General features: G+C 40.1%; 2 protein-coding genes and 1 long non-coding RNA gene across 5 annotated transcripts; 1 reads left to right on the top strand and 2 right to left on the bottom strand.

The window, feature by feature from the left end:
* Positions 1 to 10,751: 10,751 nt before the first annotated feature.
* LOC130138463 (uncharacterized) lies at positions 10,752 to 11,832 on the bottom strand. Its single transcript, XR_008816867.1, has 2 exons — positions 11,703 to 11,832; positions 10,752 to 11,078 (listed from the first exon to the last, which is right to left on the bottom strand). It is a non-coding gene; the product is annotated as an uncharacterized LOC130138463 (long non-coding RNA).
* A 44-nt stretch (positions 11,833 to 11,876) lies between these two features.
* LOC115682218 (nuclear envelope-associated protein 2-like) lies at positions 11,877 to 15,700 on the top strand. 2 transcript variants are annotated; one of them, XM_030606383.2, is made up of 5 exons: positions 11,877 to 12,044; positions 12,285 to 12,392; positions 14,268 to 14,729; positions 14,850 to 14,951; positions 15,295 to 15,700. In XM_030606383.2, exons 1-5 carry the CDS (start codon positions 11,877 to 11,879, stop codon positions 15,466 to 15,468), a joined length of 1,014 nt encoding a protein of 337 aa, XP_030462243.2. In that variant the 3' UTR covers positions 15,469 to 15,700. The 2 variants fall into 2 exon arrangements, with proteins under 2 accessions (XP_030462243.2, XP_030462235.2); XM_030606375.2 differs by having other exon boundaries at positions 14,265 to 14,729.
* Positions 15,701 to 16,655: 955 nt separating this feature from the next.
* On the bottom strand, positions 16,656 to 19,692 carry LOC115682748 (uncharacterized). Of its 2 annotated transcripts, none has more exons than XM_030607071.2 (4): positions 19,419 to 19,682; positions 17,599 to 19,095; positions 17,374 to 17,494; positions 16,656 to 17,259 (listed from the first exon to the last, which is right to left on the bottom strand). In XM_030607071.2, exons 1-4 carry the CDS (start codon positions 19,483 to 19,485, stop codon positions 17,076 to 17,078), a joined length of 1,869 nt encoding a protein of 622 aa, XP_030462931.2. In that variant the 5' UTR covers positions 19,486 to 19,682; the 3' UTR covers positions 16,656 to 17,075. The 2 variants fall into 2 exon arrangements, with proteins under 2 accessions (XP_030462931.2, XP_056168623.1); XM_056312648.1 differs by having other exon boundaries at positions 17,075 to 17,259; positions 17,374 to 17,528; positions 19,419 to 19,692.
* Between the last annotated feature and the right edge of the window lie 3,450 nt (positions 19,693 to 23,142).

Here is a 23,142-nt window from a genome sequence, read left to right as displayed (position 1 = left end):
ATGACGACTCTTTCTTTCCAAGGTTGGCCTTCGCTTGCTTTGAATCATGTTCAAAGGGGTCCCCCGTCCTCGGTACTATGATTGATGATGCTTTGTCTTTCTTTTTTCTTTTCCTTTTCTTCTCTTTTCTTTTTCCTTCCTCAATTTAGACAAAAAACTAGTTATAAAAATAAAAAAAATAAAAAAAATATTGGGGATGTCCACGGTCTCGGGTCACGATTTTCGATACAATTCGCGCGCCTCGGGGGAACGGGCGCACCGAGCCGACCGTAATCCGCGATCGAATCGGACCGGCCTCGGCTCCGGAGCTCGATTTGGCTCCCGATCGAGCCGAGCCGCTTCGTTCTTTTATTCTTGTCGATTTTCGTTGACTCGGGAGTGCATACGAACTCAATAAAAACGAGTTGTTTCATTTCTCTGTGGTATAAAAATAATTTGGAGGGGGCATAATGACCCTAGAATTTCATGAAAGGCCAATATATTTTTGTGGACAAATTGTGAGTTGAATTTCTCGACACAATCTTTTCATGCGATCCGATAGATCTTTTAATTTGGGGTGCGTTTGTTTCAGGAAAAGTATTTTTTCGGGAATCCGTTTTTCTAATTTTCGCCAAAAATGATTAGTCAACTAAAAACACTTTCCAGTCAAGGAAAATATTCACGTATAAAATTAGGAAAGTGAATTCCCTAGTCTAAGAAGGTGAAAATACTTTCCAGAATTGCTTCCCTTTACTTTTTTAATATTTTATTCTTTTCTTTCTTTTTTCTTTTTTTCTTTTTCTTTTTTATTTTTAAAAATAAAAAATATTTAAAAATTCGAAAATTTTTTTGCCTGAGATAAAATCATGAGATTGAAATCATTTTCCAAATGAGATCCGAACATCAGAAAATATTTTTGATCACATATCACTAAACAAAGGAAAACTAACTATTTTCTTGAAAATGATTTTCCGGAAAATATTTTCCAAAAACGTTATATTTTCCGTAAAACAAATGCACCCCAAATTTGAATTCAAATCATTTTTGTCCTACAATTGCTATAATAAATTTCCTTACATGATTTAATTTAGGGCAAGAGCCACCAAAAGTCCTAAACCATGTCAACTGTGATACATTTACCTGCATGACACATTTACCCTAATATTTTCCTTTGACACAAAAAATACAAAACGTGTACCTGCATAACACATTTACCCTCTATCAAAGTGCTATCAATGTGAACCATTAAAAATCTGCGTGCATGGATACAATGTTCTAAGTGAAATAAAACCGACATTGTTTTGCTAACGGAAACTTGACGAAGGATAAGTGTGTCACATAGATACAAATTTAGGGTTTTCTATGACACAAGAAAAAATTTAGGGTAAATGTATCTCAATGGGTATAGTTTGGAGTTTTTAATGTCACAAAGTAAATGTGTCGCAATGGGCTTATTTTGAGGATTTTTTGTGATTCTTTCCTTTTAATTTATTGGAAACTTTGTTTTGGTCGAAATTTATTGAATTTTTTTTTAAGTGAACGTAATAGGCCACATGGTTGCAACTTTGAAAACTCACAACAAAAACAAAATATAATACAACCTCCAACCTCCAAAAAAAAACAAACCCTTTTCATTAATTTGTTTTTGGACCATCTTTCCTTTTTCTTTCCGGTAAGAAGGCCATTTTGAATCGAATCGAATCGATCCGCCTTTGCTAATCCCTCCGCGCACGAGCTGCAAACAAAAGTCCAATATAACTCTATGGCAAATTTCTTTCTCGCAAATCCGGAATTTGATTTAATTCGGGCAACAAAACATCGATACGGGTTTTTATTTTAATTTTTTGCAGATGCTTAAAAAAGGGGATAAATTGGCAATTACAGCTAAAGCTTTGGACATGGACGTGATGTGAAGTCCACAATGTGAAAAATGCAAAGATAGGAGTCTCGATCGTGGAATTTTATTGCGAGTGGACGGTGCCGCGACGAGTGCGAATTGGTTTGAGTTGATGTGTTTGGATTGGGTCCTCTTTGGGGTCAACGAGGAAGCTATTTAATAGTCAATGTGTTGAAAAGATATTAGTTGCCACAGTCGTGTATATAATTTAGGACCTGAGCATATCCTTAAAAGACTCCATCTCGGTTCTCGTCCGGATCTCGAGATCATCGGGATGTAAAACTTTCAGAAGGTATTCTCTTTTCTTAGGGAAGAAAAAGATTTAGGATGAATCGGGAATGCAAGACATGCGGGCACCGACAAGTTAAAATAAGGAACGCATCTGTGGAATTTGTTCGTTCATATATATAAAACAGACAGGCCACAAGAGGCCCTTTTGGAGTTTCGGCTCCTCTTCTGTGGTGAGGTTACCTTGTTACCAAACACCAATGATCTACGGAAGACCCATGATTAAATAATGTAGATCGTAAGTGTAAAATATTTTTTTACACAGCTAGTCGTGAAAATCGAAGCTCTTGTCTATGCGACGGTGGACGAGGATACAATGATCGAATTTTACGAGTCAATTGTTTTCGTGGGATCAAATTGGTCGGTCGTAAGTAATCGGTATGAAACTTTCATATTGTCGTCGGATTACCTTGAACATTTACCAATAGTTCAGGGACTACATTGGATACATTAAAAGTCTTTGAACAACATTGCACATTGGATCAAAATTTATCGTTTACATTGCACAAATGAAAAGTTTAGGGACAACATTGTACATTGGACCAAAGTTCATAAACCATACTAAACAAATTAAAAATTCAGGAACAATATTGCACATTGGACCAAAGTTCAAGGACCACATCGAGCAATTAAAAGTTCAGAAACGACATTGCGTACTAAACCAAAGTTGATGGATTATTTGTGTTCTTTTCCCTAAATAATTCTATAATATTTTTTTTTATAATTCAAGGGCACGATTTATTACTTTGGTATCCGAAAGGGAATCGGTACAACAACTCACCGCCGTGCCTCCCTACTCAAACCTTAATCACGAAGGCAGGAATCGAACCTGTCATCGATTTCCGTGCGATCGAGCCAATTTTCCTAATGGGTTAAGCATGGAATATTATCGTATTGTGCTTTTTGGGGGGAGGAGTGGGGGGATGCTTTTTGTGACGCCCATGATTTGCTCGCTTTTCTGGCCTATTGTGCATGTCTTTATCTCGAACCACCTCATCTTGTCTATAAAAATAGATTAGTGGGGGCTTTAGAAAAAATTGATTTTATAAACTAACCCCAATTAATTAACGCATGGTGGACGTGTCAAGCTAATTTTGCAATTGGATGAGCCACATGGCAGTGGTCTTTAGGAGAATGCAATTGTATAGTCAATTTCCTAATTAGAAATAGTTTCCGTTTCTGAAAATTATCTAATCAGGTCTAAACTTATTGTGCAGATATTAGTTCAGTCCTGAATTTTTCAATTTTGTCAATCGAGTCCTAAACCTTTGCACGAAACTCCAATACGTTCTTTTCGATCAAATATCGCCGAAAAACTCTGACGGACTGGTGTGCCACGTAGGACGGCCGGCAATGACTAGACCACCACGTCAACGATTTCCGGCGAAAATTGACCGGAAGGACTGCATTGGAATTTCGCGCGGAGACTCGGGAATCAATTAACGAAATTGAAAAAGTTTAGAATTGAAATGGCATTCGTACAGTAGCTTTACGATGGATCGGCTAATTTCCTCTTTGATTTGAATTTTATCATCGATATAAAATGGGGAAATTTTTAGGAACAATCGATGTGAGCCGTCCAAATAGTGCTGTAATGACATCTTTCATTCAAAGTCATCACCTAATTGCAGAGGTTCTTAATAAATAAGTGGGTAAATTAACCGGCGGCTAACTCTTTTCTTCCTTGGCGTGGGGCTGCTGGACTCTGACTTCCACGGTCCAAGTCCGGCCAAGCAATTATGCGGAGCACAAAAAGGGTCCACTTGACTTTAACCCCTTCCATTAGGAATTGGACTTTGGAATTTGATGCGACCCGTTTTGTGGGTCTCTCTCATATTCTTGTTTCCACAAGTTGGGTCGACATCTAGATTGCCCATGTACTCGTCTTCCCCGTGTCCACGCGACGCCGGGGCCATCTGAACACGCACCCTCGAATGGTCATCAGGTCTATATGCGCGCGTATATGTATACGAGCACGAGTGGAGAAGGGGAGAAGCATTTTGTTCCGTGATATCGAATTTTAGGAGAAAGGCGGTATTGATTGTGCAGGGGAGGAGAAACGATTAATCGGACCGCCCCTACGGTTATTGTATGGAATGCTTTTGCATGGGGGAGAAGATGTGGGAGGAAGGGTTTTGTGCGCATGGAAGATCTCCAATTGATAAGCAAAAGCAGAATAGAAGAGCTCCTCTCGTTATCATTTGGGTTGTATAAAAGGGTTTTAAGTGCAACTCATCACGTGTATCTGATAAAGTATAGTGAATAAGGAGTATTCAATGTGGGAGGGGAATTTTAGTTGATGTAGGCTTGGTACATGTGGCTCCATCAAGATTTGCATACCACAGCTGGAAATTCGAGAAAGGTGGACTTGTCTTCATCGTTAAGGGTCCTCTTTTACATGTGGAGGACAAGAAGATGTACCATTTGTCTCTTTCGGGTGCGACGCCAATCCTTGAATATCTTGATTTTATGTAACTGTCATTACAGAGAGGGAAAATTACACCGATAATCCTTAGTTCTTGATCCACTATGTAATATGGTTTATAAATTTTTAATCTGTTCAATGTGATTTCTGTATTTTTGGTACATGTTCAAACTAATCCATGTACTATATGAACAAAAAAAAAATAAATCGGGGGCCTTCCTTATATATTTTGTGTTCGGCTAAAAGGTAAACTCACTAAAGAAAGGGAGCTTTCGCTCCTACGAGGGCTTCCGTGGCCTATCCATTTGATGTAAATGGATGGCGAACTCCACGTATGCATTCCTTATTTTAACATGTTAGTGTCCGCATGCCCCGCATTCCAAGATTCTCTTATATCTTTGTCTTTCCCAAAGAGAAAGAATACTCTCTGAAAGTTTTACATCCCCATAATCTCAAATCCGAATGAGGATGGAGATGAAGTCTTTTAAGGATTTACTTAGGGCCGTGTTAGATTTTATATATGGCTCAATCAAGATGTGCATACTACAGCTAGAAATTTGAGACAGTTGGACTTTTCTTAATCATGAAGGGTTCTTTTGAACGTACGGAGGAAAAGAAGAAGTAGAAGGATGGCTTGTCTTTTTGTCGGTGCAACCTCAACTTTCAAATATCTTGATTTTATGTGAATGTCACTAGAGAAAAGAAAACTCACACAAATGATTCGCACACTTCACATCCTCAATTTCTCCTAAATCTTTGTCTTTCCCTAAAAAGAGAGAATACTCTATAAAAATTTTACATCTCGGTGATTCCAAAATCCTGACGAAAATCGAAATGGAGCCTTTTAAGGACATGCTCAGATCCGATATATGATAATATATAGTGAATGGAGTATTCAATGTGGGAGGGAATTTTTAGTTGATGCAGGCTTGATATATGGCTCAATCAAGATTTGCATATTGCAGTTGAAAATTGAGAAAGTTGGTTTCTTCTTAATCATAAAGGGTTGGATTCTTCTTCATCATGAAGGGTTTCCTTCAACATACGGAGGAAAAGAAGAAGAAGAAGTATGATTTGTCTTTTTGTTGGTGCAATGTCGACTCTTGAATATCTCGATTTTATGTAAATGTCACTAGTCAAAGGAAAAATTATACAAATAATCATTAAACTTTGATTCAATATGCAATGTGATCTCTGAACTTTTAATTTGTTCAATATGGTTCATGAACTTTAGTTCAATATGCAATATGGACCTTGAATTTTTAATTTGTCCATTGTGGTCCCTGAACTTTTGGTACATGTTCATACTGGTCCCTGAACTTTATGAAAATATTCAATATTATTCTGGAACTTAAATTAATGAAAGGATAATATTGGATATATTCATGTAATCCAAGGACTAGTTTGAATATTTACCAAAAATTTAGGGATCGCATTGAACAAATTAAAAAGTTTAGAAACGATATTGCACATTGAACAAAAGTTCAAAGACTACATTAAACAAATTAAAAGTTCATGGACCATATTGTACATTGAATTATAGCTTAGGAACCATTGGTGTCATTATCCCAAAGAAATGAGTCAGAGAAGGAAGTGAGTCGGGCTTGACTAGGTGGGAAAATTGTTCCAAAAAATCTAAACTTATTGTACGGCAGGCCATTTTTTCAATTTAATCTTAAATATTTTGATAATTTTCCAATATAATCCATATGGTAACTTTTGGCTGGAAATCCCTTAAGTGGACAATTTTTTTTTAATAAAATCTCTAATTTTTTTTTCCTTTTCTCTTCTCTCTTCATTGGTTATTGGGCGTAGGCAAGGGTGTTACAGCCCTTGCCTATAGCTAGCCACTGGCAGAGAATAAAGAAAAAAGAAGAAGAAGAAGAAGAAAAGATTGCAAAAATCATCCACATCACCATCGGTCAATGCCGACCAGCCGTGCCACATAGGATGGTCAGCACTGACTGAACTATGGCACGGCTAGTCGACATTGAGTGGACAGTCAAAATTGGCCGGATGTATTACATTAGATAATTATCAAAAGATATGAGACCAAAATGGCAAAATTGAAAAGTTTAGGACTTAATTGGCCGCCGACGCGCCATAGAATAGATTTTAGGATTTTTTGGACAATCATTACTTGACTAGGTTTATGACTCATCCGGACTCCAATATGTACTCAACAAGCTTTGAGCTTCTCTTGTGGGGAATGTGTTTAAAGTTCTATTTACAAAACCCGAGATTGGACAGGTTCAAAATTAACCTAAATGGATAATCACCCTTAATCCTTTCGAAAGCTCTAAAATCATTTATGTAATTTTGTAGACCCTAAGGCACACATTTACTTATTTCCAAACATTCAATGTTAACTTGTTACCATCTTGCATTCTGCGACTACATATACTTTAGTTGTAGACATTTCGCTATATACACAAGTTTTGTAGATCGAATTTGAGGTGAGTTATAGGTATCTTGCCATTCTAGGGAGTCAGGCTGGTTCTTTCTAAATGTCAAGGCTCACGAAGAGGCTTGGGCCTTTGTGCTTGTGAAGCCGGGCTACGTGCCTAGAAGATTACAATTAGCTGAAATCTTCAGGAAGGCATCGGGAAAAGGAGATTTTTGAAGGGAAAATTACCAAAAAAGTCGTAAAACTATTGCAATTGTGTCAATTCAGTCATAAACTTTTTTTTTTGCCAATTCAGTCCTAAATCTTTTTCAATTATGCCAATTTAGTCCATTCGGCCACTTTTGGCCGGCCGGCGCTAATGTGGACGCCAACCGGCTTACATGGCAATATTTTAATATATATTTTTTTGAATTTTTTTAAATTTTTTCCTTTCTCTTTTTTTGTTTCTTTCTTTCTTCCCCCTGGCCGAACCGGCAAGGGGGAGGCTCACCGGCCACTGGGGAGGCTCGCCCAGCTCTGGCGAGGGCCGGCGAGGGTGGAGCTCGCCATGGCTGGGCGAGCTTTGCCCTCGCCACCGCTGGGCAAGCTCAACCTCACCCTGATCTGGCGAGGTTGAGCTTCGCCATGGCTATGAGCGAGGTCGAGCTCGCCCAGCCATGGCGAGCTCCGCCCTCGCCTCGCCCAGTGCCGGCGAGGACGAGCCTCCCCAATGGCCGGCGAGACCTCGCCAGCCCTAGCCCCTGCCGGACCGAGGGAAGAAGGAAAGGCCAAAAAAAAAAACAGAGAAAGGAAAAAAAATAAAAAAAATTTCGAGCTCCACCCTCACTAATGCCAGCGAGGGCAAGCCTCGCCGTCGCATAGCCATGGCGAGGCTCGACCTCGCCAGATCTGGGATAGGGCAAAGCTCGCCATGGTTACATGCCGGCGAGCGAGCCTCGCCACATGCCATAGGTGAGCTGCGGTGAGGCGAGCCTCACCGTCACGCAAGCCATGGTGAGCATCGCCGTCGCACAGCCATGGTGAGCCTTGTTGTCGCACAGCCATGGCGAGGCTCGACCTCACCAGATTTGGGCGAGGTCGAGCTCGCCCTCGCTAGTCCCCAAGGCCGGTGAGCCTCCCTCTGGCCACTTTGGCCAGGGGGAAGAAGGAAAGAAAAAAAAAAGAGAAAGGAAAAAAATAAAAATAAAAATCGAAAAAAAATAAAAAAAAATATTAAAATATTGCCACGTCAGTCGCCCGGCATCCACGTAAGCGCCGGCTGGCCAAAAGTGGCCGGATAGACTGAATTGGCACAATTGTAAATGGTTTAGGACTGAATTGACAAAAAAAAAAAGGTTTAGGACTGAATTGGCACAATTGCAATAAGTTTATGACTTTTTTGGTAATTTTCCCGACTTTTGAAAATATTGCTAACAAGTTGGGCATGAAGGAATTGTAGATACCAACTAGAAGAAGATTGTGGGGTTGCATGAGATGGAATACGTGATGGCCTGACTTCTACTTATAATTGTGACCCATGTTTAGTTAGATTTTTTTTATTGTTTTATTCTTATTTATGATTAGATATCATGAAGAAATTGTACAATCAGCCCTAAATTTATTGTACCGATATTAATTCTCCTAAACTTTTCAAATTTGCACCCGTGTGTGAAATTCCAATGCAGTCTTCCGACCAATTTTCGTTGAAAATCGATGAGTGATGGTGTGTTATGTAGCATAGTCGATGATAACCGGATTGCCACGTCTGCAATTTTCGGCGAAAATTGATTAAAAGGACTATGTTGAAATTTTGCACAAAAGTATAAAACTAAATTGACAAAATTAGAAATTTAGAACTGAACTGACATCCGTATAATAAATTTATGATTGATTGGGTAATTTTCCCTAGATACTATCAAATCTTTTGTACATTTAATTATATATATGTGTGTGTGTGTGTGTGTGACAATTGTTCTTCTTTTCTATAAATGAATAAGAAAAATAATAGAGATTAACATGACAATTGCTCATCTATACAAAGAGTAAGCATTCTAAAAAATGACAATGCTTGCAAGTTCTAACTCAACAATTTTAAACCTGCATACTAATTCCTTTTTTATTTTTTTGGATTGCCAAAAGGAGTGGGAAAATCTATCCACCAGCAATCACTTGCTAATGGTTTCCTTTCCTTGTTGGTGCAATGTCAACCCCCAAATATCTTGATCTTATGTAAAACTTAATTAGATAAGTGAATAGAGATGAAGAGAAAAAAAACACCTAATTGGTCTGAAACAAGTTATGAATTTCGCTTTGTGGGATGGGTTGCAATTTCCATTTACGAGACTTTAGTGGGCTGGGATGGGTTTGGGATATACCTAAGGGATGAATCAACATTCATGCCCTATATGAGCCACTTAAATCACCCTTCCTCCTTTGGAAAACCTAAGTTTACAAGTAATTTTGTAAACCCTAAAAAACACATTGATCATATAATGACATTATTTGAACTGGCCAGTGTTCCAAATCTAACTTCTCATTTTACGATTATTTAACCTTGGGTTTTTTCATAACCGTTTAATGTTTATCTGTTATGGTCTTATATTTCGAGACTATGGATCTCCTACTTGTAGAAATGCGCAATACACAATCTTTTTTTTTAGTATGAAAAAGGGTTAAAGTTGATTACAAAAAATTAATTTTAAGAATCTATTGTCCCTATTTCATCACCCGATAAAAAGGATATAACTCTCGAGGAGGCAGTGAAAATAACCTAGTGTCCAAACGCTTGTCGATTCCGAGATTAGCAAGCCTATCAGCAGGACGATTTTCTTTTCGGAAGTTATGTTGCACTTTGAAGAGAAAAGCGAGAGCACAACGGTCTTTTGGTATCTTTAAGCGAAGCAGGGCCATCATTATTAACCATCAACCCTAGACTAACAAAATAAGTGATGACTTCAGTGTCAATCTCAAATATGACAGTGTGAAAACCAAGTGGTAATGCCCAATATACAAGTTTTAAATATACGGGAGTGATTGCAAGTTTAAGGAGATTTTATATGTTCGAACAGCTTATTCAAATTTGCTTTAGAGTCAACCTCTAACTTGGGCATATGTTACCTTATGTAAAGAGATTTCCTAACTTCTACCAAGCCGGTGGGGCTATAGTGACAGACCTATACACTTACGGGTGAACTGAGTAACTACGCCTCGAATCGAACATACCGGATGGGAGACCCTTTAAGGTAACGTTCGGAGGTATCTACGCTGGTCTCTCCTTTCCAATCCTTTTTTGGCGGATTCGATCGCCGGCATCTTTCCATCCCTAGCAAGATGAGGTGTGGCCTGAAATGGACAAAGAAAAACAGGCCAAGCCAATCCTTGCTTGGGCCCAACCCTGACCCAGTGAGACAGACAAGTGCAAAATTTCGATTTCATGCCTTTTCACACACCGCCAGATCCAAATCCAACGGCCGACGAGCCCTCCACGTGTCGCGACACGAGCTCGATCCAATCCAAACTTTTGGATTTGCCGCGCTCCACTCAAACCACCACGAGACCAAGAAGAGCCTTAGCTTCGGACTGTGTCGCACTTCAGACGAACCAGAGGCTCGGACACGAGCCGAACCGGGAGCCGCCACCCCGCATTTAGCCTTAACGAATCCGAACCTACCGCAAAACCCTTTTCTCTCTCTCTCCTCTGTCTTGTTTGTCTCGAGTGTCGACAAGACACGTTCCGTAAACGCCGAAAACTCTCCCTAAACTATGTAAGAAATCACTTTTTATTGCATTTTTTTATGACCCTTACGCATCTCCTTCTTCCGCATAGTGAAGAAAGTTTAAATTTTGCGGACACCCTTTGACTTCCACTGCCGACCCTCCGATGATACTGGCCATTGAATCGACACCCTTGGAGCGTATGACCCAGATTTGCATGGGATGGATTCCAAGTGGAGTCCAGTTGCAGGATAAAGCGAGAATTATATAAAAAGGCTGCGTTTTTTTCTTCGTTTTGCATACAGGGAGAGGCTTACGTTTGCAGGCGTTTCTGGGCTCCCTTGACCGGAGTTTCTCTCTCCACCCCCCCTCTCTCTCTCTCTTTGCAGCTGCTGTTCAGGTGGGTTTCTTTGGAGTTTTGTTTCTGGGTGAGTTCTTGTCGTGGGAGAAGGCATGTCTTGTTGTGTGATCTGGAGATCTTGTTCGAGCTTCGGAAGTTCTGGTTTGGTTCAGATCAGTCTTGGGGATGCTTTAAATCCACGCCTTTGCATCAAAGAGATCGTGGTTTTTCTCTAGTTTATCGGCGACAGTCGCTGCTCTGCATGCGTGTGCTGGAGTAAGATATGAGTGATTTCTTTTCGGGGGAGAAAATGGGCGGGATTGGACTCATTTGTTTATTTTCCCGAGAAAATTTTGAAACTGGGTCGCTAAGTTGCTTCAGTCAGCTTTAAGTTTAAGCTTATAGAGAAAAGGGTCTCCGTTGAATGAATCTAGTACCTGTCTCTCTCTCTCTCTCTCTCAAACCATTGTTGTGGATTATAGAAGAGCATCGTGTACAATCATCTGCCAGAAGAAGAAGGGTAAATTTTTCTTGGACCAGATTTTCCTGGGAAATTGTCAAACGAAGTAGAAGATTCATTCTACACGCTCCTTATTACTTATTTCGTTTTTCAGCAAAAGAAGAAAAGAATCCACGGTCAGTGGAATAAATGGAATATAATGGACGCAACGACTCTATTGTTTTGCAGGGAGAGGGTATGTCCAAGTGTGCGCAATAAAAAGGTTTTGCCTTTTTTGCGTAGTCAAACTGGGTATCGCTTGGCCGATCCATTGCAAAGAGTTTCTGACGTTTCGTTTCGTCTTGGGAAAAATCTTCTGTAACTTGTTCCAATTTGGCCACTGTGCAAATGTCTGAGAAGTCGGTGGTTTCGATCGATCCGTTGTTGAGAGATTTGAACGAGAAGAAGCTGAGCTTCCGGCGAAACGTGGTGTCGCTGGCGGCGGAGCTCAAGGACGTCCGGAGTCGGCTGGCATCTAAGGAACAATCATTTGCTAAAGAAACCCTCACAAGGCAGGCACGTGATGGTCATTGTGTAAAAAATCTCTTTCTTTTTGGTTTGCTTTTTGTCTTTTGTTCTGGGTTGATGGGTTTGCTTTTGAATCTTCAAGTGAATGTGAATTCTCTTTCTCTCTCTTCTCGAAGTTTTTTGCTTTGTGAGCTGCTTTTGGTTGTGGGGTCAGCTAAGTTTGCTGTGTATGTTTGAAAATGGATCTGAGTTCTCTTTTTCATTTTTGGGCTTGCCTATTTTTTTCAGGAGGCGGAGACAAAGGCGCAAAATTTGGAAGAGGAGATCCACAAATTGCAGGAGAAATTGGAGGAAAGAAATGGACAGCTTCAGGCTTCAGCTGGTAGTGCTGATAAGGTCTGATTTTTTTCTCCTTTTTGTCCCTATTTATGAGCGGATGTTGTTTTTCTTGTGTTGATCGTGATTAGAAGACCTTCCTGACCTCCCTTTTTGTTCAAATGGCTTGGTCGCTGTGGTCCTTTGTCTGTTCTGTTAAACAATCCGACCATTGCAATGATGCCTTATGGCCTTTTATCTTTGTTTTCTTATTGGAGCAAGTCAAACGAAAGCTGGTCCTTTTCTTTGTAGTATTTCAAATTCCAGTTCGGTTGAATGATTCAAGAAACAATATTACTGGAAAGGACGATATGAAGTTGATGTAGGAAATGAATAAATCGCAGAATCGGGACATATGTACAGTGGCTGTACACCGGGTTCTCATCTAGTTTGTTGCTCTCAGTGTGAATCGTAACACTTGGAGACCGTTAGAATGCACATACTTTTGTGATTCATTTTTTTTTTTAATTTGTTTTCATGGACAATCTCTTGACAACAAGTATCTGATCTTGAATCTCTGGATGCTTGCTGATATGACTTGATTATGTGACATTTAGCACCGCCTTATTTGCTGCAATTCTAGTTATGAAACATGTCCAGCTATAGCTAAAAATTTTAAGCATTTCCTTTCTCTGGATCTTGTGCCAAATGTTTCCTTATGAATATTAATAGACCCCTTAGATCCAAATGTTTACAACTCTCACGTTATACTACTGTAGAGATTTGGGAGATCAAAAGCAATTTCCTTAAGAAGAAAATGTTTAAAAAAAGGAGTAGATTGTGGTGTTTGCTGAAAACTTTGAAAGGTGCATTTTATCACTTTAAACATTAGATTTTGCTCTAGAACTCCTTCAACACATTTCTTTAGTGCAAGAGAATCTGTAGTCCAACAGGCAAACGATACCATTATCAGTTGAATCCCATAATATATGTTGGCTGAATATCCTGATGCAAGCTCTGAAAGTTTAGGTGGGTCATGTCCCTTCTAATTTTTGTGGTGGTATATCCTGCACCCATAATTCTAGTTTTCAGGCTAGTTTAATTTAGTTATAGTTGACATCAAATTAACATTCTTAAAAATACTTTAACTACTTGCATGCCTTTATTGGATGATAGTCGGTAGTTATTGAAAGACTTAAGGAACAGCTAAGTGGTTGGGCCTGGCTGTCATTAGATTTTGTGCCCCTCAACCAGATTTGCAAATTTGGCAAAACAAATCCATAGCAGGGCACAGCTCTTTAAAATTTCGACAAGTACTTTTTTAATCTGCTTTTTACCAAGGTCATCGCGTTAAGCTTCTATGGTGTAGAATCACGTGTAACTACAGTCATGTCACTGAACATTGCTTGAGAAAACTACTAACTTCTTAAAACTGCCCCTGAAGCTTGTAATTTAGCTATTACAAATAGCTTGTGAAGTTCTTTTTGTTAACTAACTGAAGTAGTGCGAAGAGCGTTAGATATGGTTATATGGACAATAACTAGTATAATCACTTTGGTTAAGGATTTATGAAATATAGGAGTAGACTTTACTGCACATGGCTTTATTAGCGGGATTATTAACCATTCATACTTGGTCGAGAATGTAAAGTGTTCACTTTTAACTTGGGTGTTTGAAGGGTTCTAGTCTATTTCTTGCAAATGGCTTTGCATTATTGATTCAATCAATGATGCTAATATTCTTTCCATCCTGTGTGCCTTTTGTTTCCATTCCATTTTTGGACATATGTGTGTTCAAATTGGAATGCTTTAGTGCGCTTATTTCTTCTTTTTTCCTTTTGTCAGAAAATGTTGTAGAGCTTTGAAAAAATCAAATCGACACTTGCAGAAATGATCTTGCCTAGTGTTCTTCTGCTTTTTGTGTGCTATATCTGATCATAAATGTGTAATGCAGCAGTATCTCAAGGAATTAGATGATCTAAGATCACAGCTTGCAACCACACAGGCCACTGCAGAGGCTAGTGCTGTGTCAGCTGAATCGGCGCAACATCAGTGCTTGGCACTCTTGAAGGAATTAGATGAGAAGAATAGTTCTATAATGGAGCATGAGCATCGTGTAAATGTGCTAGCTGAGCAGTTAGATAACTTGCAGAAGGATCTTCAAGCAAGGGAATCTTCTCAAAAGCAATTAAAAGATGAAGTCTTGAGGATCGAACATGACATAATGCAAGCTCTTGCCAAATCTGGAGTAGGCAAAGACTGCGAGTTGAGGAAAATACTAGATGAGGTTTCTCCAAAGAATATTGACAAGATCAATAAGCTTTTGCTTGTTAAGGATGAAGAGATAGTGAGATTGAAGGATGAAATCAAGATAATGTCTGCTCACTGGAAGATAAAGACCAAAGAATTGGAATCACAGGTAATACCCTTTTTAGTGCTACCACGGTTGCTTTTAAGATTGATACTTTTAGTGCTCTAATACTAGGAATTGTTTGAATTGGTAAATGCTGTCGTTCACTAAATGTGTTTTCTGGAACAGTTAGAAAAGCAGCGTCGAGCTGATCAGGAATTGAAGAAACGGGTGTTGAAATTGGAATTTTGTCTCCAAGAATCTCGTGCTCAAACACGAAAGCTTCAACGGGTATGTTTCTTTGTCATCACTTAAGTGCATATTGGCTATTGAATTTTTTGGTCCATGTGCAGGTAGGATTAGCTAGAATATTTTGGAACTTGTGTTTCATTAAAGGTGGAACAGGATCCCTATTTAGTATATGGTCCACTTAGCAACTTTTGGAATCATATAGAGTTTGTTTGAATGGATTTTATGCTCACACGTCACTCTTGGCCTGTTTTGACTGAACTTTTACCAATTGAGAAGTTGGTACATGAAATTCTCGAAAGGATGTGGTCCAGTTAATTTATTGAGACTGCTTTCCATCGAAATTGCGTCTTCTCAACTATTGTACTGCTTTGTGCTGAAATAGATGGGAGAACGAAGGGATAGAGCTATCAAGGATCTTAGAGACCAGTTAGCAGCAAAGCAGCAACAACAGGAGGGCCATGCCATCAACGATAAACAGAACTTCTGGGAGTCCTCTGGCTTCAAAATCATGGTTTCCATGTCGATGTTGATCTTGGTGGTGTTCTCCAAGCGATGAATAGTTTAGTGTCTATTTTCTAGTGCTGTATAAAAAGAATTTGATGCCATATAGTTTAGTTGTGTTGTTTAGAACCTTTAGGTAGTTATCATTTTGTTAGCACAACTGCAATCCTCTTAGGCTCTCTTTTGATCCCGTTGAGGCTGCTGCTCCAAAGCTCGAGCTAAGAATACCTTCAACTCTAATGCGTATTTTAGCAGTATTATCATCCGGTATATACTCTTCCTGTGCACAGAGGCATATCCCTTTGCATTAAGCAATGACATCAAATATGAAAACTTGACCAACGGTCATGGAAATAATTGTGCTAGATGTTCAACAATGTCATATTTGTGGTCTTTTGCTGCATAGATTGCATTTTTGACTTCATCAGGTCTCCTGAAACTGCGGTAGTGCCGATGCCGCTATCAATTGTGTGTACACTGACATATGTAAATGCAAGCACGTCTCTTCGAGGATCATCAACAAAGTCAATTTGTCTGGTGCAACGAATTCATTGCATGATGGGACACTCTCTTGGTCGAGTGGCATCCATTGCATGAAGCTTGTGTGAGGCTGAGTGCCTTCCATGTGAGCAAAAACTGCCTTTGGACAAGGGCCTAGCCTTCTTCCTCTCTCATCATGTTACTAATGACTCAATGATACTCAACGTGGCTACTTTCTGTTTGTCCCACGCAGCTTTATGGTTTCCGACTTTTTTATTGACATTTTGGCTTGTCAATAAAATTATCCGTTACACCGTCTTTGGCATGCTTTCTGCCATCAACCTTCCACTCCTACCCCACCTCAGGAAAATCAACATGATGAAGGGCTTTTTACATTGGATTGCTCATGAATGAGTCAGCGTCACATCATCGCCATAGAAAAGTTTGATATTTAGTTGCAAATGAAAAAGTAATTCGGAAATATTATAATCCCAGCAGTGTGATTCTAGTTGGGTGAGGCCAGTTTTAATTTGCGCAGTCTGCATCCTTGCAAAATTATCAATTGTCAAAAGCTTCAAATTAGGCACGTAATCCAGGGAAAAAAATAAAATTTCAAGACCGATGTATCTTGACCGTCGGATCTGATAATTCCTTAGATCTGGTGGAACCCATTTGAAGCCGAGGGTTTGTGCCAATGGCGATTTCAAGGGATTATTCACTCTTACCTTTGTGGTTTTCATGTGAATACACAAGACATTAGTCCAAATGAACTTGTAATGGATTCAAACTTAGCTGCACAATGCACGTAGACAACAAACAAGTGTGGATCAGCTATTACAATCTTCAGCAATCCTCTTCTAACTCTGACCTGAAGTCCTAGATTGCTACTTTCTACTGCCCCAAAGGAAATATATGATATTAGGTCTATCTCGGCTATCAGCTATTATACAAGATTTTGGACAGTGTATACTCTAACAAGCATCTCTATTAGACAGCTTAGCGCATGTATGCGGTCTGGAGAACCTAACAGGCTTAAATATTGTCACAGTTTACTTGGTATAGCTTAGAACCAATACCAAGTTGCTCTTTGTCGCTCCAACAATGAGCCCGTACATAGTTGATGCAACAGGAAACATGACACCAGCCCGGGACCGAGGATGTTGTACACGAAGTTCAGGGATCCTACCTTGCCGGCATCAATTTTGCAGCGAGTAAGGTTGTTAGCAAGACAATATGGCCAGTGTAACTGCAAGGCTGCAATTTAGTCGAGGTCGAGGTTGATGTATTGACGGCCGGAGGGTTTTCCAAGGTAAAGCCAGTGGGACTAGTGGAGACAGGATTCACCACTGCAGGGGGAGTCCCGGAGCTATCATATCCGGGAATAGAACCAATGTCATTATCTCTCTGTAACTAGGGATGAGCATTTTCTCGAAAAATAAAAAAGAAACGATTTATATAACTACAGGATAGGAGAGTTTACCTTGATATGGGCACCCCCGTCGATGGAGGAGACAGAGATGCTGTTGTCGGTGTTGGTGTCGTCGTCGTAGTTGCTGGTGCAGATGATAATGGATAGGTCTGGTAAATACAAGAACCGACGCCTGTACGAACATTGGAGAAGCTTGAACTGATATTCTAAAGCATTACAGACGTTTACTAAGATTAGAGGAAAAGAAACTTAACAAAATGCCGAAAGGATTCTTACTTGGATTGACATTAACGATAGTGGCGGCACCCCCAAAATCGCAGCTCGTAGCCACCGGATTCTTTTGATAGTAGCTGTTGAAAGCATAGGATGCATGGTACTGAAGAGAATTTGGGTCATAACAGCTTGCTCCCTGCTGAATTTGCGAACAATCTGCTCCCCCGATGCCGCAAGCATAATCCAGTGCTTGTTGTAGGACAGTTTCCGATACTCCACTCCTGGCTACACACCAACTCTGTCCTGGGACCGCAGGTGCATTTGTAGTCACTGGAGGTGCGACTGGGTTTGTGACGGGTGCTGTAACAGGAACGCCCCCTAATGGTGACGGATATGTTGTCACAGGGTTAGTTACCGGCTGGGCCCCAGGGACTGCAATTGGTGTCGCGCCCGGATTTGTGATCGGCACGGGATTGTTAACAGGATTTATTGGGGGAAATATGATAGGCGCCGCCGGATTTGTGACTGGCACGGTAGGATTTACAGGATTTGTCGGGGGAAATATGATAGGTGCCACCGGAGGATTCTCTGGAGTTGCCATGACTGGGGTGGTAGAAGGCACGGTGATGATGGTGGGTGCGGGAGTACCTGGAGTGGTGACTGGTGTTGCCGATACTGGAGTCACTGGAAATGTGGTTGTCGGATTGGTAACCAAGTCGTGCAGACTGTGTTTCAGGTGGCTCAGGAGTTCTCTGTGGTAAGAAACCGGTCTTTTGTATTGAACATCTCGATACCTGAGTTCACGCATGTCTGATAAATCTGTATAGATTTCTACTAACTGGCCAGGTTTGATCTGAGCATTGCTTTCTAATGATTTCAAGACGCTATCAGTCAACTGAGCCGCTTCTTCTGTACTAGGAATAACTGGTGTTTTGAGGGACAAGACTAGAGGAATATGATTGGGCAAAAAAAGAGAACCGGCCAGAAGTGCTCTTTGAATGACAGAGTGAACAACCTTATCTCTGTCACCTGGTTCACTTGTGATATTGTCTTCGATGATTACCATCACCGACGATTTCTCAATGGAACTGAATATCCTATGTGGCTCTCCTGAACCATCTTTCCCCAATTTCTCTAAGAAAGCCAGAGGAAACGCCACAGAAACCTTCATCTTTCTCTCACTATTCATGATACCATTGACTAATTCTAATGTGGATGAGATCTTCTGCAGCTCGGCTTGACCCACATTCTGATAACCAAAACCCAGTATTATGCCTTCTAATCTTGCTTGAGGATGAGAGGCCAGCGTTTGGGCTTTGAGTTTGAGCAATGAAATAGCAGATGGTTCAGAATGCATAACACTCTTAATTTGGTCTACATTTAGGAAGAGGTGGACCGATGCACCAAAGTTAGTGAGAGAACTTAAATCTTGGTTATCAGCAGTAAATGCCTCGATCTGTGATGGAGCAACCTTTTTTAGCTTGAAGAATGTTAAGGTTTTAATACTTAATGAATCTGCAGTCTTTACATTTGCATGGTAAGAGAAACCCACCAGAGTTCCTGTCAAGGTTAATATGACAAAGATCAGACACTGTGCACTAAGACATACTGTGTTTTGAAGCAATCAGTAACGCAGAAGAACAGGAAAAGAAAAGGGTAAAGGATTCTGATAACTAATAAGGGCAATTGTAGTCCAGCTTCAATTGGTGAAGCACAAGAGTACTAGTTCTTGATTTTCATATATCACGGACACTAAATGCACAGCATGCATATTTTTCTCATTTCAGCTTCAAAAGGCCAAATGATTATACTGTAGGATTTCTGCTAATTTGGTTGGAAGAAAAAGCATATTCATATAGAAAGACCGTGGTCACTTCACTTACCCGAAGAACAGATGATGAGAAGAGACAAGGGGAATATGAAGAGGCATTTGGAGCATCCTTTGGCCATTATTCTGAGATGTGCTTCCTGGGTTTAGGAGGAGAGGCAACAAGTAGTTTTCCAATGCGATTTGCGTACTGGTGGTTCTCAAAAGACATGATATGAACTGGAATAAAAGAAGCCATTGGAGAGAGAAGGGGGCCAAGAAAAGGCGTCGGAGATAAAGCGAGGAGGGAAAGGAGAAAAAAGGCAAAGGAAGGATGAAGACGACTGTGTTGCATGCAAATTAATTAATAAAGGGAAAAAAGATGTTCCTTTGTCATGAAGGATGGTTAGGCAATGGCGCTGCTACTGCTCCTTATGATAGCAGAAAAAAAGAAAATCAAAACATCATCTGCTTTCTTTTCCTTGCTTCTTTAGCTTTTTCCAAAGACAGCGCCAATTATTCATGAATGACTAGGCAAATAGAATGGATGCACGTCCATATGCCAAATTGCCTTCCCAGAAAAAGCATATGTAGTGTCATGACTGAGGCATATATTCCCAGATCCTTCATATCCTGAACTGACCATGAAACTACTGGAAAAACTGAACTAGCTAAGCTAGAAGATATTTGGAGATTCACACGTACATGATTTCCGCGAATTTTGTGCAGAATTCAGATTTTGGCATGATAAATTGATCGAGAGAGGTGTTTTTTCTTTTTCATGTTTAGAGATAAGCAAGAAATGATTTTTTATTGTCCAAGAGAAATAGGGAGGACAAACTCTGCTAGCAGTCCAAAAGATTCATGGATTTCAACAAATTAAAGTTCTTTTTTCCTTTTTTCTTTTCTTTTCCCCCTGTTTGACAGTTCCTTTTTTCCCCTGTTTGACAGAAAGAGATGCTCTAGATAAGCCTAACAAGGAAGTTAATGATATGAACTTTCGCTCCAAATAGCACCTCGGTATCAGATAAAATCAGATCCATCAGTGGGTGAATGTCGTCAGCAACCCATCTTTCTATCCTGATAAGAACCTCTCAAATATGAAGCAAGTTGGTTAAATAGAAAGGAGGGATAAAAATATGCAAAGTGCTTAGCTCATCATGATCAGATACCATTGCTCCTTAGTGAATAATTAGTACTCTTAATGGACAGAGAACAAAATAGATTAGAGAAGTCTTCATAAAATTGTTTGAGCTTGAAAGAAACTGTTTTGGCCTATTCTTCTAGTGCATCTGTTTGAACTTGATGGCACAGAGAGTGGACAGACTACACATTAGAAAGGGCGTAGCCTAATGGTCCATCAGATGCTAATGGCTAGAAGTCTGCAACTCATGACTACATAACACCCTCTTGAATCCATCATGGCAATCGACTTTTGGTAGACATTGTTTTGTGAAAGATTGGCTGTTTCTCGACCCCTATAACCTCGTGCGTCGAAAAAAGATAATATGTAGACTCATTCCAGACCAACAAAATACGGGACTCATAGTTCGGTCTATTGGGACAAACATAGGTAACGTGTTCTCATGTGCATATGTACATGGTCTGCTGATTGCTGGTGCTGCTACATACACGGAATCTTGGTGCAAATGCAGACATTGTTTAACACAATTAAAGAGAAGAGATTACCTTTTTCTGCTGTTTTTTCAAACTTAAATCTCTTTCTGCGAAGTTAATGTAGAATATACACACGAGTGGGGACAATTCCATGTGGAATTATCCTTTTCTACCTCATCTCTCTTTTAAAAGCACCTTCTCTCTCTCTCTCTCTCTCTCTCTCTCTCTCTCTCTCTCTCTCTCTCTCTCTAATACACGACAAAGCCGAAAGCAAACACATGAACATTTAGAGTGGCGATATGGTGGGGAGGTAATCCAGAACCACTGAGAATAAGAAAGATATAGAAATAAAGAGCATCTGCACTTGCACGCTGAGAGTAACCAAACTGTTCTGTTCTGTTCTTCCCATCCAAAGTGGGGTGATGACCACCGATGTGCCCGGTCTGCTCCTTTTTCCTAATTTGTCCATGTGTGGTGTGTACTGGAGATAAACATAAGGGAAAGTGGAGAATATGACATCAAACCGTGATGTGTAATGTGTAATGTGTCTGCATCTTTTGGAACCTACCATATGACTTTCGTGATCTCTGGATTTTGGAGGATTGGAAAAGCTGCTGACTTGATCTTTGAGACCTCTTTACAGATTCTGGGCATAAAAGCGGCCCCTCACTCGTTTTGAATTTCACTTGGCACTCTGCTGTCCAAAGCGCAGAGATGGGCATTTCTCACTCGGGATCAAGCCCAAGGACAAAACCCAGATTTCACAAAAGAGGAGGCTAAGAACAAAAAGGCTCAAACACAATGTTTTTTTTCACGAGACTTGGTCTCATTTGAGACCAGTGCGTACTTAGAAAATGGGATAACATGCATTGCCACAGTGTCAAGCACCTGCGCCATGGAATCAGTGTTAAACATAGAACAGAACCTGCGGAATATTCCTCGCCGGGAACAGAGGAAAAACGAATGGCCCCCATAATTAGACTAAGTTTTCGACGAGGGTGTCGTGTCTTTTGATATTGCTTTTGTCCTCGGTTCGCGTGGTAATGAGCATAACGACAAGAGACATTAGTATATTCAACTCATTCCTCGCGCTGCATGTTCAGTGCATACGGCGACCTGGCTTTTAAATATTTTTGTATCTAGGACTTTGGAAGAGCAGTGGATTATATGAGAGAAAGACATGCTTGTTTGGGAAATTCCAACTTCCAGTCCTACAACTTAGGTTAATTGTGAAATCATGTCCCAAAACTCTTAGGCTGAGTTTGGTCATCTAGATTTCTAGTCATGATGGTTCTGGATAGAATACGATATGAAATCTAGGAATTTTGTTATGGTGAATTGCGGTAATGAAGTCGGATATTTTTATATGTTATCATGTTCATTATTTGATATGAACGGCATATTAGTGTAAATGAACCTGAAAATGCATAAACGGTGATTGTAAGAATCACTTGTGATTACTGCTAAAAAAACTACAAACGCATAAACGAAAATAACCTCTATCAATCAATCCATGATTATTGTACGATGTAAATTTTAAACAGCAAATGAGCTTGTTGAAGCATTCTAGAGCCACGGGTTCGACTATGACAAGAAATGTAAACAGGGTCACGAGTCTATTAGGCGAGATTTAAAGGTCGTGGCTCAAGCAAGATCTGGCATATTGAGGGTCGCCAAGGTTGATGGTTGTTGTGTCGAGCATCGCCGAGGTCAAGGCTCACCGGGTTGCCCAAACCTTTTGTCTCCAAATCTATGTCGCCCGAGGTCACATGGACAAGGGGTGCGACCTCAGCATTGTCACGCATGGGGATGCGCGACCTCGGAGCCCTCGCTTGGGCTTGTGGTGGCCCTCTACTTCCATGACGGAGAGACGACGAACAGTTGGCTCTGTGTATTTTTCTTTTAAGGCTTCGTTTGTTTCGCGGAAAATAAATTATTTAGAAAATATTTTCCTAAAAATGATCGCTTTTATCGCTCGCAACAATTAGTTAATGAAACGTGATTTTATTACCGACAATAATCTATGTCTAAACATTTCATTGACGACGAAATTATTTTTCGTTAATTCATTTTTATAAGAAATATAAACGATCCTTTCATATAAATATTTTCCAAATCGTTTATTTTTCGCGAAACAAACGCGACCTACTTTCCAAAAAATTACACCAAAAGTCACTTAAAAA

The sequence above is a fragment of the Syzygium oleosum genome, unplaced genomic scaffold (assembly GCF_021117445.2).
Source record: "Syzygium oleosum isolate NSW1041296 unplaced genomic scaffold, Sole_v2.1 Sole_v2.01, whole genome shotgun sequence".
Classification (NCBI taxonomy): domain Eukaryota; kingdom Viridiplantae; phylum Streptophyta; class Magnoliopsida; order Myrtales; family Myrtaceae; genus Syzygium; species Syzygium oleosum.
The sequence above is the reverse complement of the archived record's forward strand: the minus strand, read 5'-3'. Positions and strand labels throughout refer to the sequence as shown.

What these genes read in the sequence shown, in the direction of transcription:
- LOC115682218 (XM_030606375.2), top strand. Translation starts at nt 11,877, where the DNA reads ATGTCTGAGAAGTCGGTGGTTTCGATCGATCCGTTGTTGAGAGATTTG. An exon ending in CCAAAGAATTGGAATCACAG is followed by an intron (nt 14,730 to 14,849) that starts GTAATACCCTTT and finishes TTTCTGGAACAG; the next exon opens with TTAGAAAAGCAGCGTCGAGC. An exon ending in AAACACGAAAGCTTCAACGG is followed by an intron (nt 14,952 to 15,294) that starts GTATGTTTCTTT and finishes GTGCTGAAATAG; the next exon opens with ATGGGAGAACGAAGGGATAG.
- LOC115682748 (XM_030607071.2), bottom strand. Translation starts at nt 19,485, where the DNA reads ATGGCCAAAGGATGCTCCAAATGCCTCTTCATATTCCCCTTGTCTCTT. An exon ending in TCTCATCATCTGTTCTTCGG is followed by an intron (nt 19,096 to 19,418) that starts GTAAGTGAAGTG and finishes TAACCTTGACAG; the next exon opens with GAACTCTGGTGGGTTTCTCT. An exon ending in ACGGGGGTGCCCATATCAAG is followed by an intron (nt 17,260 to 17,373) that starts GTAAACTCTCCT and finishes CGGATATGATAG; the next exon opens with CTCCGGGACTCCCCCTGCAG.